The sequence below is a fragment of the Rattus rattus genome, chromosome 2, assembly GCF_011064425.1.
Source record: "Rattus rattus isolate New Zealand chromosome 2, Rrattus_CSIRO_v1, whole genome shotgun sequence".
NCBI classification, from domain to species: Eukaryota; Metazoa; Chordata; class Mammalia; order Rodentia; family Muridae; genus Rattus; species Rattus rattus.
In genome coordinates, this window is record NC_046155.1 from 10,127,148 (window position 1) to 10,139,861 (window position 12,714).

General features: G+C 49.7%; 1 protein-coding gene across 1 annotated transcript in view; it reads left to right on the top strand.

Annotated features, from left to right (window-relative positions):
- Vwce (von Willebrand factor C and EGF domains) overlaps nucleotides 1-12,714 on the top strand; it is a 30,884-nt gene that overhangs the window by 10,441 nt on the left and 7,729 nt on the right. The window contains exons 7-15 of the mRNA XM_032891627.1: nucleotides 47-175; nucleotides 1,618-2,039; nucleotides 2,119-2,212; nucleotides 3,624-3,706; nucleotides 5,908-5,995; nucleotides 8,078-8,163; nucleotides 9,289-9,406; nucleotides 10,443-10,528; nucleotides 11,678-11,774. Coding sequence (XP_032747518.1) covers nucleotides 47-175; nucleotides 1,618-2,039; nucleotides 2,119-2,212; nucleotides 3,624-3,706; nucleotides 5,908-5,995; nucleotides 8,078-8,163; nucleotides 9,289-9,406; nucleotides 10,443-10,528; nucleotides 11,678-11,774 — 1,203 coding nt within the window. The remainder of the gene's footprint in view (nucleotides 1-46; nucleotides 176-1,617; nucleotides 2,040-2,118; nucleotides 2,213-3,623; nucleotides 3,707-5,907; nucleotides 5,996-8,077; nucleotides 8,164-9,288; nucleotides 9,407-10,442; nucleotides 10,529-11,677; nucleotides 11,775-12,714) is intronic.

The following is a 12,714-nucleotide window of genomic DNA, read 5'->3' on the forward strand; positions in this document are numbered from 1 at the left end:
AGAAAGGGCTCCATGGCCAAGGTAAGGCAGCAAGGCTCTCCCACAGATATAAACGAGTGTCGGCGACCGCAGGAGAGAAGACTCTGTCACCACACCTGCCATAACACTGTGGGCAGCTTCCTGTGCACCTGCAGACCGGGTTTCAGGCTTCAAGCTGACCGTGTGTCCTGTGAAGGTGAGCTCCAGGCCCCAGCCCTGCCCTCTAGCTCTTAATTCGGCCTTCTCACTACAAGAGCCCACTCCATAGATCTTGTTCTCCTGGCCCGAAACCATACCCTATAGATCCTGTGGTAACAGACTTCACCTCTAACCACAGCCCCACACACCCACGCCAAACTTGTTCTTTAAATCCTCCCTTTTTTGCTTTTTTTTTCCAGTTCTTTTTGCTTGTCACATTCAATACCCCACTTTCTCACTTTCCCTGTCTCCTTACTTTTTAAAAATTTATTTACGAAAAATTTTTATGCATATGACTATTTTTGCATATTTATATGTGTGTGTCTGGTGCCTGTGTAGGTCAGAAAAGGCTGTTAGATCCCCTAGAACTGGGGTTACAGTACCATGTGGGTGCTGGGAACCAAACCTGGGTTCTCTGCAATAGCAACATGTGTTCTTAACTACTGAGTCATTTCTCCATCCTGGCTTTTTTTTTTTTTTTTTTTTAAATAAAAGTTTGGGGTTTTTAAAAAGATTTATGGGGTTGGGGATTTAGCTCAGTGGTAGAGCGCTTGCCTAGGAAGCGCAAGGTCCTGGGTTCGGTCCCCAGCTCCGGAAAAAAAAAAAAGATTTATTTTTATCTGTATTATAAGTGTTTTGCCTGCTTATTAGTATGTGTACCACATGCTCCAGAAGGGTCAGAAGGGATTCCCCTGGGCGGGGTGCTATGGAGTGTATGTAGCTGCTGGGACCTGAACCGGGTCCTTTGCAGGAGAAGCCAGTGCTCTTAACCTCTGAGATGGCTCTCCAGCCCCACCCTTCGACTTCTTTATCCAGTCCTTTCTCCTTTCACTGTTCCCAGCCATTGCCTACAAATGGTAAAAAGGAAAAACAAAAACAAAATAGTAATAAGGGGATTCTCCGTCTTTGTGACGAGGGGCAGTGGATGTTCATCTGTAGGGAAAATGCCCGTTCAGTCTCCAGGTATTTATGTGGGGGCAGGAGCTTCCTCCCCGAAGCTGACCGACTGCCTATAGTGCCGCTGGAGGGAAACCTCTGCTGACCCCTCATCCTGAGCCCTAGCTCCTCTGTAGGGAAGCCACAGCTAGGTGGGAAGCAGGGGATATACGGAAACCCCAGCCCATAGCAGTTGGGGAGAACTGTTTCCAGGATGGACCCTTGAGGTCTTCTAGCCTCAGGAAAACTTGTGTTCCCTTGTAGCTGTTAAGGAAGAGCAGCCGAATCTTGGGGCTGTCGGACCTCCTTGTCACTGGCTTAGGATCTTTTCTTGCCCATCAGTGCTTTCCCAGCCTTCTTCCCTTGTGGCTGTCACTGTGGCCTGAGTAGTTCACGGTCAGTTACATTATGTTGCAGAGGAAACCCGTAGACCTATTTAGGACTCTGGAGCCCCACTTCCTGCCCCTGTTGCCTTCCTCAGGAGACCCTGTGCTTCCATTTCAGCTTTCCCGAAGGCCGTTCTGGCCCCATCTGCCATCCTGCAGCCCCGGCAGCAGCCTGCTAAGATGTCCCTGCTCCTTCCTGAGGCAGGCCGGCCTGCCCTGTCCCCAGGACACAGCCCTCCTCCAGGGGCCCCAGGATACCCCACTGGAGTTAGAACCATCAGTCAGCCATCTGCCACCCAGGCCCCACCCACATTCTTTGCCACACAGTTGACATCCACCCCATTGCCAAGTTCCTCCCCACTGGGGACCCTTGGACCACCCTCACTTCTCCACAGGGAGGTTGTAGGGACCCCTTCCTCACCTAGGGGTCCTGAAAGCCCAAAGCTGGGAGCAGGGCCCTCTTCCTGCTGGCACCTAGGAGCCACATATGAATCAGGGAGCCGCTGGAGGCAGCCCGGGTGTTCTCAGTGCTTGTGTCAGGTAGGTATGAAGTCCCCAGGCTGCCCCGGGGGAGTGTCTGGGCTCTGCCCACGGCTGCAACTCCTGCTTGTGCATCCAGGATGGAGAGGTGACCTGTGGAGAAGTAAGGTGTGACTCTACCTGTTCCCATCCAATTCCCCCGAGCGAAGGAGGGTGCTGCCCCTCTTGCACTGGTAAGAGTTGATGGGGAGGAATTCAGCCCTGCTCTTTCTTCCTCTAGCCTCTTGCAGCCCAAGGGGTATTATTCAACTTCTCCCGAGATCAGGAAGGCTGATTCTGGTTGGAGGTTCATGGGTGGGGCCTGAGAACATGGAACTCTACTAAGCTCCTTGTGCTGCTGCTGCTGATCTGGAATCTCACTTTGAGAACCGCTTGTCTATGCTGAAATACTCTTCAAGGAGAACCATTCATCAGGCCACTTTTCTTGGCTCGCCCTGCCTGCTTGCTTGCTTGCTTGCTTGCTTGCTTGCTTTCTTTCTTTCTTTCTTTCTTTCTTTCTTTCTTTCTTTCTTTCTTTCTTTCTTTCTTTCTTCCTTCCTTCCTTTCTTCCTTTCTTTCTTTCCTTCTTTCTTTCTTCCTTTCTTTCTTTCCATCCTTCCTTTGTTGTTTCACTCCTTCCTTCATTCATCCTTCCCTCCCTCCTTCCCTCCTTCCATTCATCCTTCCTTCCCTTCCTCCTTCCCTCCTTCCTTCCTTCTTCCTTGCTTTCCTCCTTCCTTCCATTCATCCTTCCCTCCTTCCTTCCCTCCCTCTTTTCTTCCCTCCCTCCCTCTTTCCCTCCCTCCTTCCCTCCTTCCTACCTTCCTTTCTTCCTTCCTTCCCTCCCTCCCTCTCTCCTTCCTTCCTTCCTTCCTTCCTTCCTTCCTTCCTTCCTTCCTTCCACTGAGTGTACATGCATTCTGTTGATTGTTTCTTTCCCCTGTCCTACATTGCTGGAAGACAGTTATTTTACTTCCCTCCCATAGGCTGGGGCTGGGGCTGGGGCTGGGGCTTTGTGCTTGCCTGATGTGTGTGTGAGGTAAGTCCTAATTCAATGTGCAGCACTGTAAAACCAAAAATCGTTCCAGGGTTTGCTGAGGAAGTGCCTAAATTGCTGTCTAGAGATTATTTCCGTTTTCTACCATGATCCACCTGCGTATGGGACCCTGATGGAAAGAGCTGGGTTCTCTTTATAACCAAGATTTTGGGTCCTTTCAGGCCTCCTGCTGGGTACACAGTGATATTTCCATTTTATGGTGAGACTAGCTGAGTCTCAGAGAGGCAATGTGACATAGGTTGTTTGGGTAAATGGAGCTAGAATTCCAGGTTCCAATGTGTCCAGTGTGATGGGATTAAGATGTGGCTTTCTCAGGACATACTTCAGGGAACACTCTCAAGGCCACTGCAGCGAATCTTGCATGTGTCTCCTGTGCTGTTTCCCAGTGGTCCTAGGACCACCCAGTTCAAGGGACTTATGTCTGCCACTACTGATGCATCCAGGGTGGTGAGAGAAGGTTCCAGAAGTATTACGCCTGGAAAAGTAGAGACCTGCTTTCCTCTCCTTTGAGGAGGCTGATGTCCCCACCTCCTGTTTGTCTTTCAAAGGCTGCTTTCACAGTGGTGTTATCCGAGCTGAAGGGGATGTGTTTTCACCTCCTGAGGAGAACTGTACTGTGTGTGTCTGTCTGGTAAGCAACCCAGGATTTGCCACCGCATGTTTTCTTAACCTTTGGGAGTTGTCAAGGAGGGGAACAGACTGGATGTTGAAGATGAACTTCTTCTTGGAAGGAAGCTTGCTTTAGGGCTTTGGATCTAAAACTTTAGAGCTTGAGAAGGTCATTAGAAGCATCCAAACTCTGGCCAATGGCTGTGGGAGGCATCTGCTGTGCATGTGAGAGCCAGGGCAGAACAGGGTCCATCTGTTTGGGAAGGGGAAGAGTAGAACTCTCTCAGGAACTTCCCCAGGGAGGCTGTTTTCTCCAGGCAAAATATTTACTACCACAACAAAGGTGTCCACATCAGGGAGAGAGCAACCTCATTAAGCCCTGGCCTTCTTTGAGTATTTTTGCTTCTGGCAAGTTCACACCCCTCAGAGAGTAATCATGAGCTGTGCCAGATGCTGTCTGTGTGAATTTGATTCTGAGCACTCACTGTGTCAGGCACAAGCTTGGTGCCCTTCCCCTGTTTCTTAACCAGAGGCTCCCAGCAAATGCAGGGTGGGTGATGCTGTCCTGGATCTGTAGATTCAAAGATGGAGGCTGGGAACTGGTGGAGCTGGGGTTTGAACTGAGATCTGTTACAGGCATTGTCTGCCGATCCTTGCTGCCCTACCCTGGCTACCTTTAAACATGGCTCCCGGGCTGGCCACAATTGTGAAGGGGGTGGTCTATGATCAAGGACACAGAGAACGGCAGCATCATTCTTCTATCTCTAACTGTGTGTTAAGCATGCAGAGAAGAGGAATTTGTTTGCATTCTCCCACTTTTACGTAGTAAGATGGGCACTGAATCCACCTGTGTGACAAGCTCCCGGGCATGCGACATCCCCTTGCCTAAAGTCTTGTTAGGAGATGCACAGAGAGTGGAAACTCAGGTCTAGATGATTCTAATGTTGGGCACTTTTAAAATTTTAAGTTAAAAATTACTTTTAAAGATGTGTACTGGGAGGGGCTGGGGATTTAGCTCAGCGGTAGAGCGCTTACCTAGGAAGCGCAAGGCCCTGGGTTCGGTCCCCAGCTCCGAAAAAAAGAACCAAAAAAAAAAAAAAAAATGTGTACTGGGTATAGTGGCATGTCTTTAATCTCAGCACATGGAAGACGGGCAAGCATTTCTTTCTGAGCCTGAGGCCAACCTGGTCCACATGTTGCGTTCCAGAACAGGACAGTTAGGGCTACATAGTGAGACTCTTTCTCAAAAAAAAAAAGTACTTTATTATTTTGACTTTTTAGTTATTTATTTTTAAAAGATTTATTGATATGTTTTCATGTGTATAAGTGTTTTGCCTGCATGTGTATCTATGCATTTGTTTATGTGCTGGTGACCTCAGAGGCCAGAAGAGAGAGCGTCAGATACCCTGGAACTGGAGTTACAGATGGCTGTGAGGTACCCTGTGGGTGCTGGGAACTGAACCTGGTTCTTCTACAGGAGCAAGAAGTGCTCTCAACCAAAAAGTGCTCTCAACTCTAAGTTATATCTCGAACTAACTTATATGTGTATGTGTGTAGAGGTGCTCGTAGAGGACCCCCCTCCCTCCTCCTTTCCCCTCTCCTTCTCTCTGTTTTTTTTTTTTTTTTTTTTTTTTTTTTTTTTTCCGGAGCTGGGGACCAAACCCAGGGCCTTGCGCTTGCTAGGCAAGCGCTCTACCACTGAGCTAAATCCCCAACCCTCTCCCTCTCTCTTTAAGATCTGTTTATTTTGTGTATGTGAGTTCTGTAGCTGTCTTCAGACACACTAGAAGAGGGCATCAGATCCCATTACAGATGGTTGTGAGCCACCATGTGGTTGCTGGGAATTGAACTCAGGACCTCTGGAAGAGCAGCCAGTGCTCTTAACTGCTGAGCCATCTCTCCAGTCCCAGTATCAGATCTCTTAGAGCTAGAGTTACAGGCTATTGTGAGCTGTCTGATGTGGGTGCTGGGAACTCCTGTTCCTTTTAGGAGTCAAAAAGGTTTTTAACCACAGACCCATCTCTCCAGCTCCTAACTTGACATCTATTTATTTATTTTTGTGAATCAAGTCTTATTAGGTAGTCCTGGCTGGCCTGAGACTTGTAATGTAGACCTGGGTGGCCTCGAGCTCACAAAGATCTGCCCTCCTCTGCCTCCTCCGTGCTAAACGCTGAGATTAAAGGCATGGCTGGCAGTCCCCATCACCATCTTTTGCCTCCTCAGGCTGGAAATGTTTCTTGTATCTCTCCCGAGTGTCCCCCTGGCCCATGCAAGGCTTCCCCACAGTCAGATTGCTGTACCTGTGCTCCAGGTAGGTGACTCTGGGGAGATGTTGTTTGGGGTACGGGGAGAAGTGCCTTTGGAGTATGTATTGAGGCAGGAGAGGGGAGACCTACTCCTGCCTTAGAAAAGTGGTAACGATAGATCTCAATTACTCATTTTTAGTGTCTCCTCTGTGCACCTTGGCGGGACTATGCTCATGGCTTGGGCTTCCCCTGTCCCTGCCTCTACAGCACATCTTGGGTATAGGCAGAGGGGCTGTGGGCCCAGTCCTGACATTGATCTGCTCCTGGGTGTGAAGGAATATCTTTTAACCGACAGAAACTGTTAGGATCCCAGGCCTTTCTGCTAACCAGCACAACCAAGCCCCACAGGGATAAGGTTACTGCAGGGTGGAAGCAGCCAGACCCTTGACTCTTAGCACAGTTACTCACTCACTAAGCCCGTTGTGGGGTGGGCACCCTCCCTTTCCTCAGAATGAACACATTCTTCTTTTCTGAAGAATGGACACCTCTCTGTCTCTCTGTGGAACCCTGCTGCACAGGGGCTGCCTGTTTGCCTGTGGCATTTATAGTTCCCCTAATAAAGCTCTCTCTTGAAGGACGACTTGTCTTAACACCCACCACCCCTACCTGGAAGGACAAACCTGTCTTAATGTCTCCGCCAATCTTATCTACTTTCTTCCTTTCTGTTTCCAAGTTAAGCCTAGCGGGGACCTCATTCGCAGGAGGCGATGTTCCCCACCAGCAGGTGCCCCTGACTGGGGTACCTGGCACCTCTTGGTCTGTTGAATTCTTGAGTCATCACAGTGAGGGAAATCTGCTCACTGCTGCCTTTTCATGAAAAGACAGATTCAGAGAAGTTAAGTCGCTGTCTAGAGACACACAACAGTTAGTGATGGCGCCAAACTCGAGCTCAAATTTGCCTGATTTCAAAGCTGGCATTTGAAAAACTGTATCATCTTGGGTCAGTGGAATGGCCTGGCCGTGAAGGTACCCATAACTATGGTAGGAGGGAACCGACTTCCGCAAGTTGACCTCTTATCTTCACGTCGCGCCCCTCCCCAACAAATAAATGAATTTTAAACCTTTTTTTTTTCCCCAGCACCAGAGATTGGACCCAAGGATCTGTGTACCCTAGGCGAGTACTTTACCGCTGAGCTACGTCCCCAGACCATTTTATAATTTTTCTTTTGAGACGAGGTCCCACTATGTGGCCTGAGCTGGCCTAGGACTTCCTTCATCACCTCATTAGGCTTTGAGCTTTCTGTCTTCCTGCCTCAGCCTCCCGAGTAGCTGGGGAATGCAGGCTACTTGAAACATTTTTCTTTTCTTGTTGGTTTTTCCAGACAGGATTTCTCCACGTAGCCTTGAGCATCCTAGAATTCACTCTGTAAACCAGGCTGGCCTTGCGCTCACAGAGATTCACCTGCCTCTGCCTTCCCAGTGCTGGAATTGAAGGTGTGTGTCACTACCATCTGGCTGTTACTTTTTCTTTTTTTGTCTTGTTTTTGTTTTCGGGGGGCCAGGGTCTTACTATGTAGCTCTGTCTGTCCTGGAACTCACTATGTAGACCAGGCTGGCCTCGAACTCATAGAGTTCTACCTGCCTCCGCCTCCCTAGTGCTGGGATAAAAGGCAGGAGATATCATGTTGGGCTTTGTGTTTTTGTTTTTTATTTTTGTTTTTCATTTTCTTTTCCTACAGTCAGTGTGATACCTGTGAGGTGTGAACTGTCAGCTCTTCAAGAGAGTCACGTATTTTGCCCTAATCAGCTCTGAGATGTGTAGCTTGGACTTGAACCCAAGCTTGCCTGAATAGATACACTTTTCCAGACGTTGGGGCTGGTTTTACCCTAAGGAAGATCTTCAGATTATCTTGGTCCAGTGTCTGGCACAGCTCCTCTTGAGATTCTTATTCTGTAGCTGTTGGGGCTCCCTCTGCCTCTTGGGTAATGACCTCTTTGTAGGTTTTTAGGTAGTAACTTGTGTGGGGTCTGGGATCTAGAAGTTGACAAACACTCTGACAAGCCCCACCCCCTCCCTGCCCATCTGTCCATTCTTCTAGCTTCTCCGTCTGGAAAGCCCTGAGCCCTTCTGCCTTTGTCTCCTGCAGGGAGATGCTATTTCCATGGTCGGTGGTACACGGACGGGGCTGTGTTCAGTGGGGGTGGTGACGACTGTACCACCTGTGTCTGCCAGGTAGGGTGTGAGGCTCCTGCTCCTGTTGACTCAGTGGACGATGGGAAAAAAGTAGGGTGGGCAGCATAGGAATTGACCCAGGATGCTTTGCTGTGGAGAAGATAACCTGCTGTATAGCAAAAGGAAGAGATTGAAGCAGTAGTCCCTGTAGGGAATCTCCCATGCCTTCCCACAGTCTCCATGAGGTTTAATCACTCATCTTCAGCTCTGTATTGGCAGAGCACTTACCGTGATCTAGGAGCGCACATCCTCAGCCCGGAAGAGCACCAGTCCCTCTGACTGGCAGCCTATGGCCTTGGTGGGCATGGCTGGGCACAGGATCCTCTTGCATTGTTAACAGTGGAGACTTGAGGGGTGACTAGGATCAGTCAGGTGAAATTCTGAGGGTGCTGTGCCCTCTGGTTAGAGCAGAGGAGACTGGAGGCAGGTGGGCTTTTCTGGACTGTGTCTTGGGAGGTGTTCCCGGGAAGCAGGCCGGGAGAGGCGGTTTTATACAGTGATTTACTAGCTTGTGAGTGTCCTCAGGAGGAATGGGAAGTAGTAGAGGGCAGAGAGGACGCTAGGAAGACATCCTTTCAGCTCACCCCATGGACCGTTCTGTACTGTAGAGAGAGAGTGCGAGTTTAGAGGAGGGAGCTGGGCTCTCACAGCTGTGTATCAGACATGTCTGGGCATACGGGGCCAAGCACTCTTGCTGTCCCAGGAAGGAATCTGTGACTGTAAGGTGGGAAGGGCTCCCAAAAAGCAGACACTGTGGACCAGGCTGAGAGCTAAGGCTTGGAGTGGGGGTGGCAAGGTAAGGTCGATGCCTGGCAGTTTCCTAACCATGGAGCAGAGTCGATTGGAGGGTGGGAGTGGAAGGCGGTAGGGGAAGTCTCGATGGAACTATGGCTAAGAGGGAGGACAAGAGACGGTAGAGATCCAGCTAGGGCAGGAGGATCACCCCAGGACCTTCTTTCAGCTCCCCGAAAGGACTCCCCTTCTCTGCTCCTCTGTCTCCCTGGACACTTCTTTGTCACTTTTACTTGAGGGTTTGGAGGATAGCTGCCCACCATTCTTCTCTTCAGCTCTCGGTGGCCCAGGGCTGGGGAGTCCCCTTCACTGATGCTCTTCTCTCTCTTCCAGAATGGGGAGGTAGAGTGTTCCTTCACACCATGTCCAGAACTGGAGTGCCCTCGAGAGGCGTGGTTGCTGGGCCCAGGACAATGCTGTTTTACCTGTCGGGAACCCACACCCACCACAGGTAAGGCCCAGCTATGTGGCCCCCAACCCAGGGCTTAAGTGCACTTGGACTGATGGTGTGTGTGTGTGTGTGTGTGTGTGTGTGTGTGTGTATGTGTGTGTGTTCGTGAGATGAGCGTATGTATTTTATATAGCATCGTGTGTGAGCTGTGACTATATTCGTATATATAAGTTTGTGTGTGTCCTCACTTTGAAGGGTGCTTTATATGAGTCTACCTGTAGGTATGTATAGCTGTACATGCCCTTAAGTGTTGGTGTATGAGTGATATCTGTGTAGGAATGTGCCTATGTTTTATGTGATACACCTGCAAATGCATGTCGCTGCGTGTTTGTGCCAGTTCCCTGTGATGTGTGTGTAATTTGATATATAGGTTTTTGTGCAAGTGAGTGTCTGTGTTTGCTTGTGTAAGTGTGTGCAACTCTGTGGTCTGTGAGTGTGTCTGTGAGTGTGCCTGTGTGTGTGTGATGCATGTATGTGTGTATCCATCTGTGTATATGCAAATATACATTTGTATTTTGTGTATGTCTGTGGGTTTTGTTTTGTCAGCACAAATTTGTGTGTAAGTATGTGTGTACCTAAGTATATGACTGAATATAGGTCATTTTTTGGGAGTGGGAATGTGTGTGTTTGTCTGTCTGTTAACTTTGTGTAAAACTTTGCATGCATTTTAGTTTTCGAGCTGGAGCTCACTGCGTAGCACCGGCTGGCCTGGAACTCACAGAGATCCTCCTGCCTCTCTGCCTCCTGAGTGTTGGGATGAAAGGAGAGTGCCACCACACCCAGCTTTAGAAGTGTGCATACATTTTGAGCACACACTGGTCTGCGTGGTTTGTGTGTTGTGTATGCCTGTGAGCTTGGGGTTTCCTCTTTAGAAGTGTGGTGCTCTAGTTGGGGGGGGGCATTCCTGCCTATCGTGTTTTGTTTGTTTGCTTGTTTGTTTTTGTGCTGTTGTGGGTCCATTGAGCAGGCCTTGCCACTGAGCTGCATCCCGGCTCCCTGCCAAGCATTTTCTCCCTTCGCTGCCCTCTCTTGCCAGGCTGCTCTCTCGATGACAACGGGGTTGAGTTTCCGATTGGACAGATCTGGTCGCCTGGTGATCCCTGTGAGTTATGCGTCTGCCAGGTGAATGACAACCTGCTCGTCTTCAGCTGCTTTACTGGGCTGTCCCCTCTGCCTCCCTGACAGAGGCAGGACCACTGGCAGCCTGGCCTCAGTCTCCCTCCTAGGCAGGGCTGGGACCCACTTGTTCTGCTTTCAGTGGGTGACCGAGAACAGTAGAGCGTGGTGGCGGCCTTAGATACCGTGGGTTTACTCTGCTTGGGCAGGGAGCTGCTGCCGTGAGGGTCTGCCTCAGGGGCCTCGGGAGGCCTCCGAGAGGGTGGCCTGGGGTGTGGCTGGCTCTGGGAGCTGGTCTGCCTTTTCTGTCTCCTATGTTTCATCTTGACCTGCACCTTGTCATAGCTAAATAAGAGTGTGTGCATTTAAAAGTCAAGTATGGTGTTTACTAAGAAACTGGATAGTGCGTCCCCTTCCACTCTGAGTATTTGGGTCCCTGAGGGCTGTGTTTATCCAATAAAGCAGGGCAGGGGGTATATCGTTAGGGACCCCCTCTCAGTCATGCAGGATCTCCAGACCCCACATATTAATCTCTAGGTGATTGACACTCAGGGGCCTTTGTGAGAAGCCAGCCTGAGCATGTTTGCTGCAGGGAGACGGGAGAGTACAAGCCACCCTCTGCTGATCTTCTCCTTCATGACTGATCCTGGCCCTCATTTTACAAGAGAGTGAAATAAGAGGCCATGAACGTTCAAATTCTTGAGAAGGGGTGGGGGGCGGGAGAAACCTCGTATGGCATTTTGGTCTTCTGAAACAGGCATTTCCGGTGGAATAGTTTTCTATAAAAATAGGATTTTATTGTTCTCCATAGGTTTGGGGTGAGCCAGGGTTGCAGGGAAATGCTGAGAAGAATGCGGAGGGGGTGATGGTATGGCTGTGGCTGCTGCAACAGGATAGGATAGGAAGCAGACAAGGCAAAAACCCAGCTCTGACTTCCCTCTCTTGAGATAGGCAGACCCTTCTGGAGGCTTCACCTATGCTAAGCAGCTGCTCTTCATTGTCATGGGGGAGGGATGGGGAGGACCCGCCACACCACAGCCTCATCCTGGCATCCTTGAGGGCAAGCCTTGGACAGCAGGCAGCACTGTCTTTCCTGTGGTGTGGAAAAGCAGGGCCTACTGTCCCAAGTCTTGGTGAAGTCTCTTCTTCCTTTAGGCAGATGGCTCTGTGAGTTGTAAGAGGACAGACTGCGTGGATTCTTGCCCTCACCCCATCCGGGTCCCGGGACAATGCTGCCCTGACTGTTCAGCAGGTAACCAGGGCCAGGCCCCACCTCACCCTCTGAAGCCATTCTCAGGGCTCCCAGAGCCCCTGCCTGCCTAGCCTCAGACCCTCAGCACTGAGCACCCCTGGAATCTCATCTCACGCACGCTCCCGGCCACCTGCACAGCTCCCACAGCTCAGAGAAGCAAAGTGGCTTCCCCGGGACAGGGCCTGGATGCTAGACTCACATAGGCAAATCCAGAGGTCACAGTCCTCGTGGGGTGACATAGAAACCAGACATAGAAAACTGGGCCAGTGACAGGACACAAATAAGGCTAGGTTCCCCCCCAAAGTTATTTTTACCTTTTCTACAATTTAAAAATTAAGTTTGTCATAGAAAAGCCATAAAGCCATACATTTAAAAGGCCCATCTCTGTTTTTGACATGCACCGCTTTTTATATATGTGTGTCATGGGCATTTTGTTTTTAAAAATAATCTTTTCTTAAGGGCTGGGCTTGTTGGCACATGCCTGAAACCCCAGTTCTTAGGAGAAAGAGGCTCAAGCATGGGCCACACAGCAAGACTCAGTCTCAAAATATAAGATGAGGTAAAATAATATCAACCGTGTTATGTTGGAAGGTGTGTAGTTCAGAGGGAGAGTGCTTGCTTAGAATGCGTGAGACTCTGGGCGCCATCCCTGGAGCTCCAAATACAGACAACCGACAAGAAAACAGGTAAAATAAATGTTAAAGTATTTCCCTACTGCCTCACCTGATTTTATTATATATATGTGTGTATACACACACACACACACACACACACACACACACACACATACATTTTTTCCCCTTTGAGTCAAGGTTTCACTATGTAACCTATCATAACCTAGAATCTGCTTTTTAGACCAAGCTGTTCTGGAATTCCATGCTCCTGCCTCAGCTTTTGAATACTGGGATTCACAGGCTTGCGCCACCATGTGCTTTGGTAG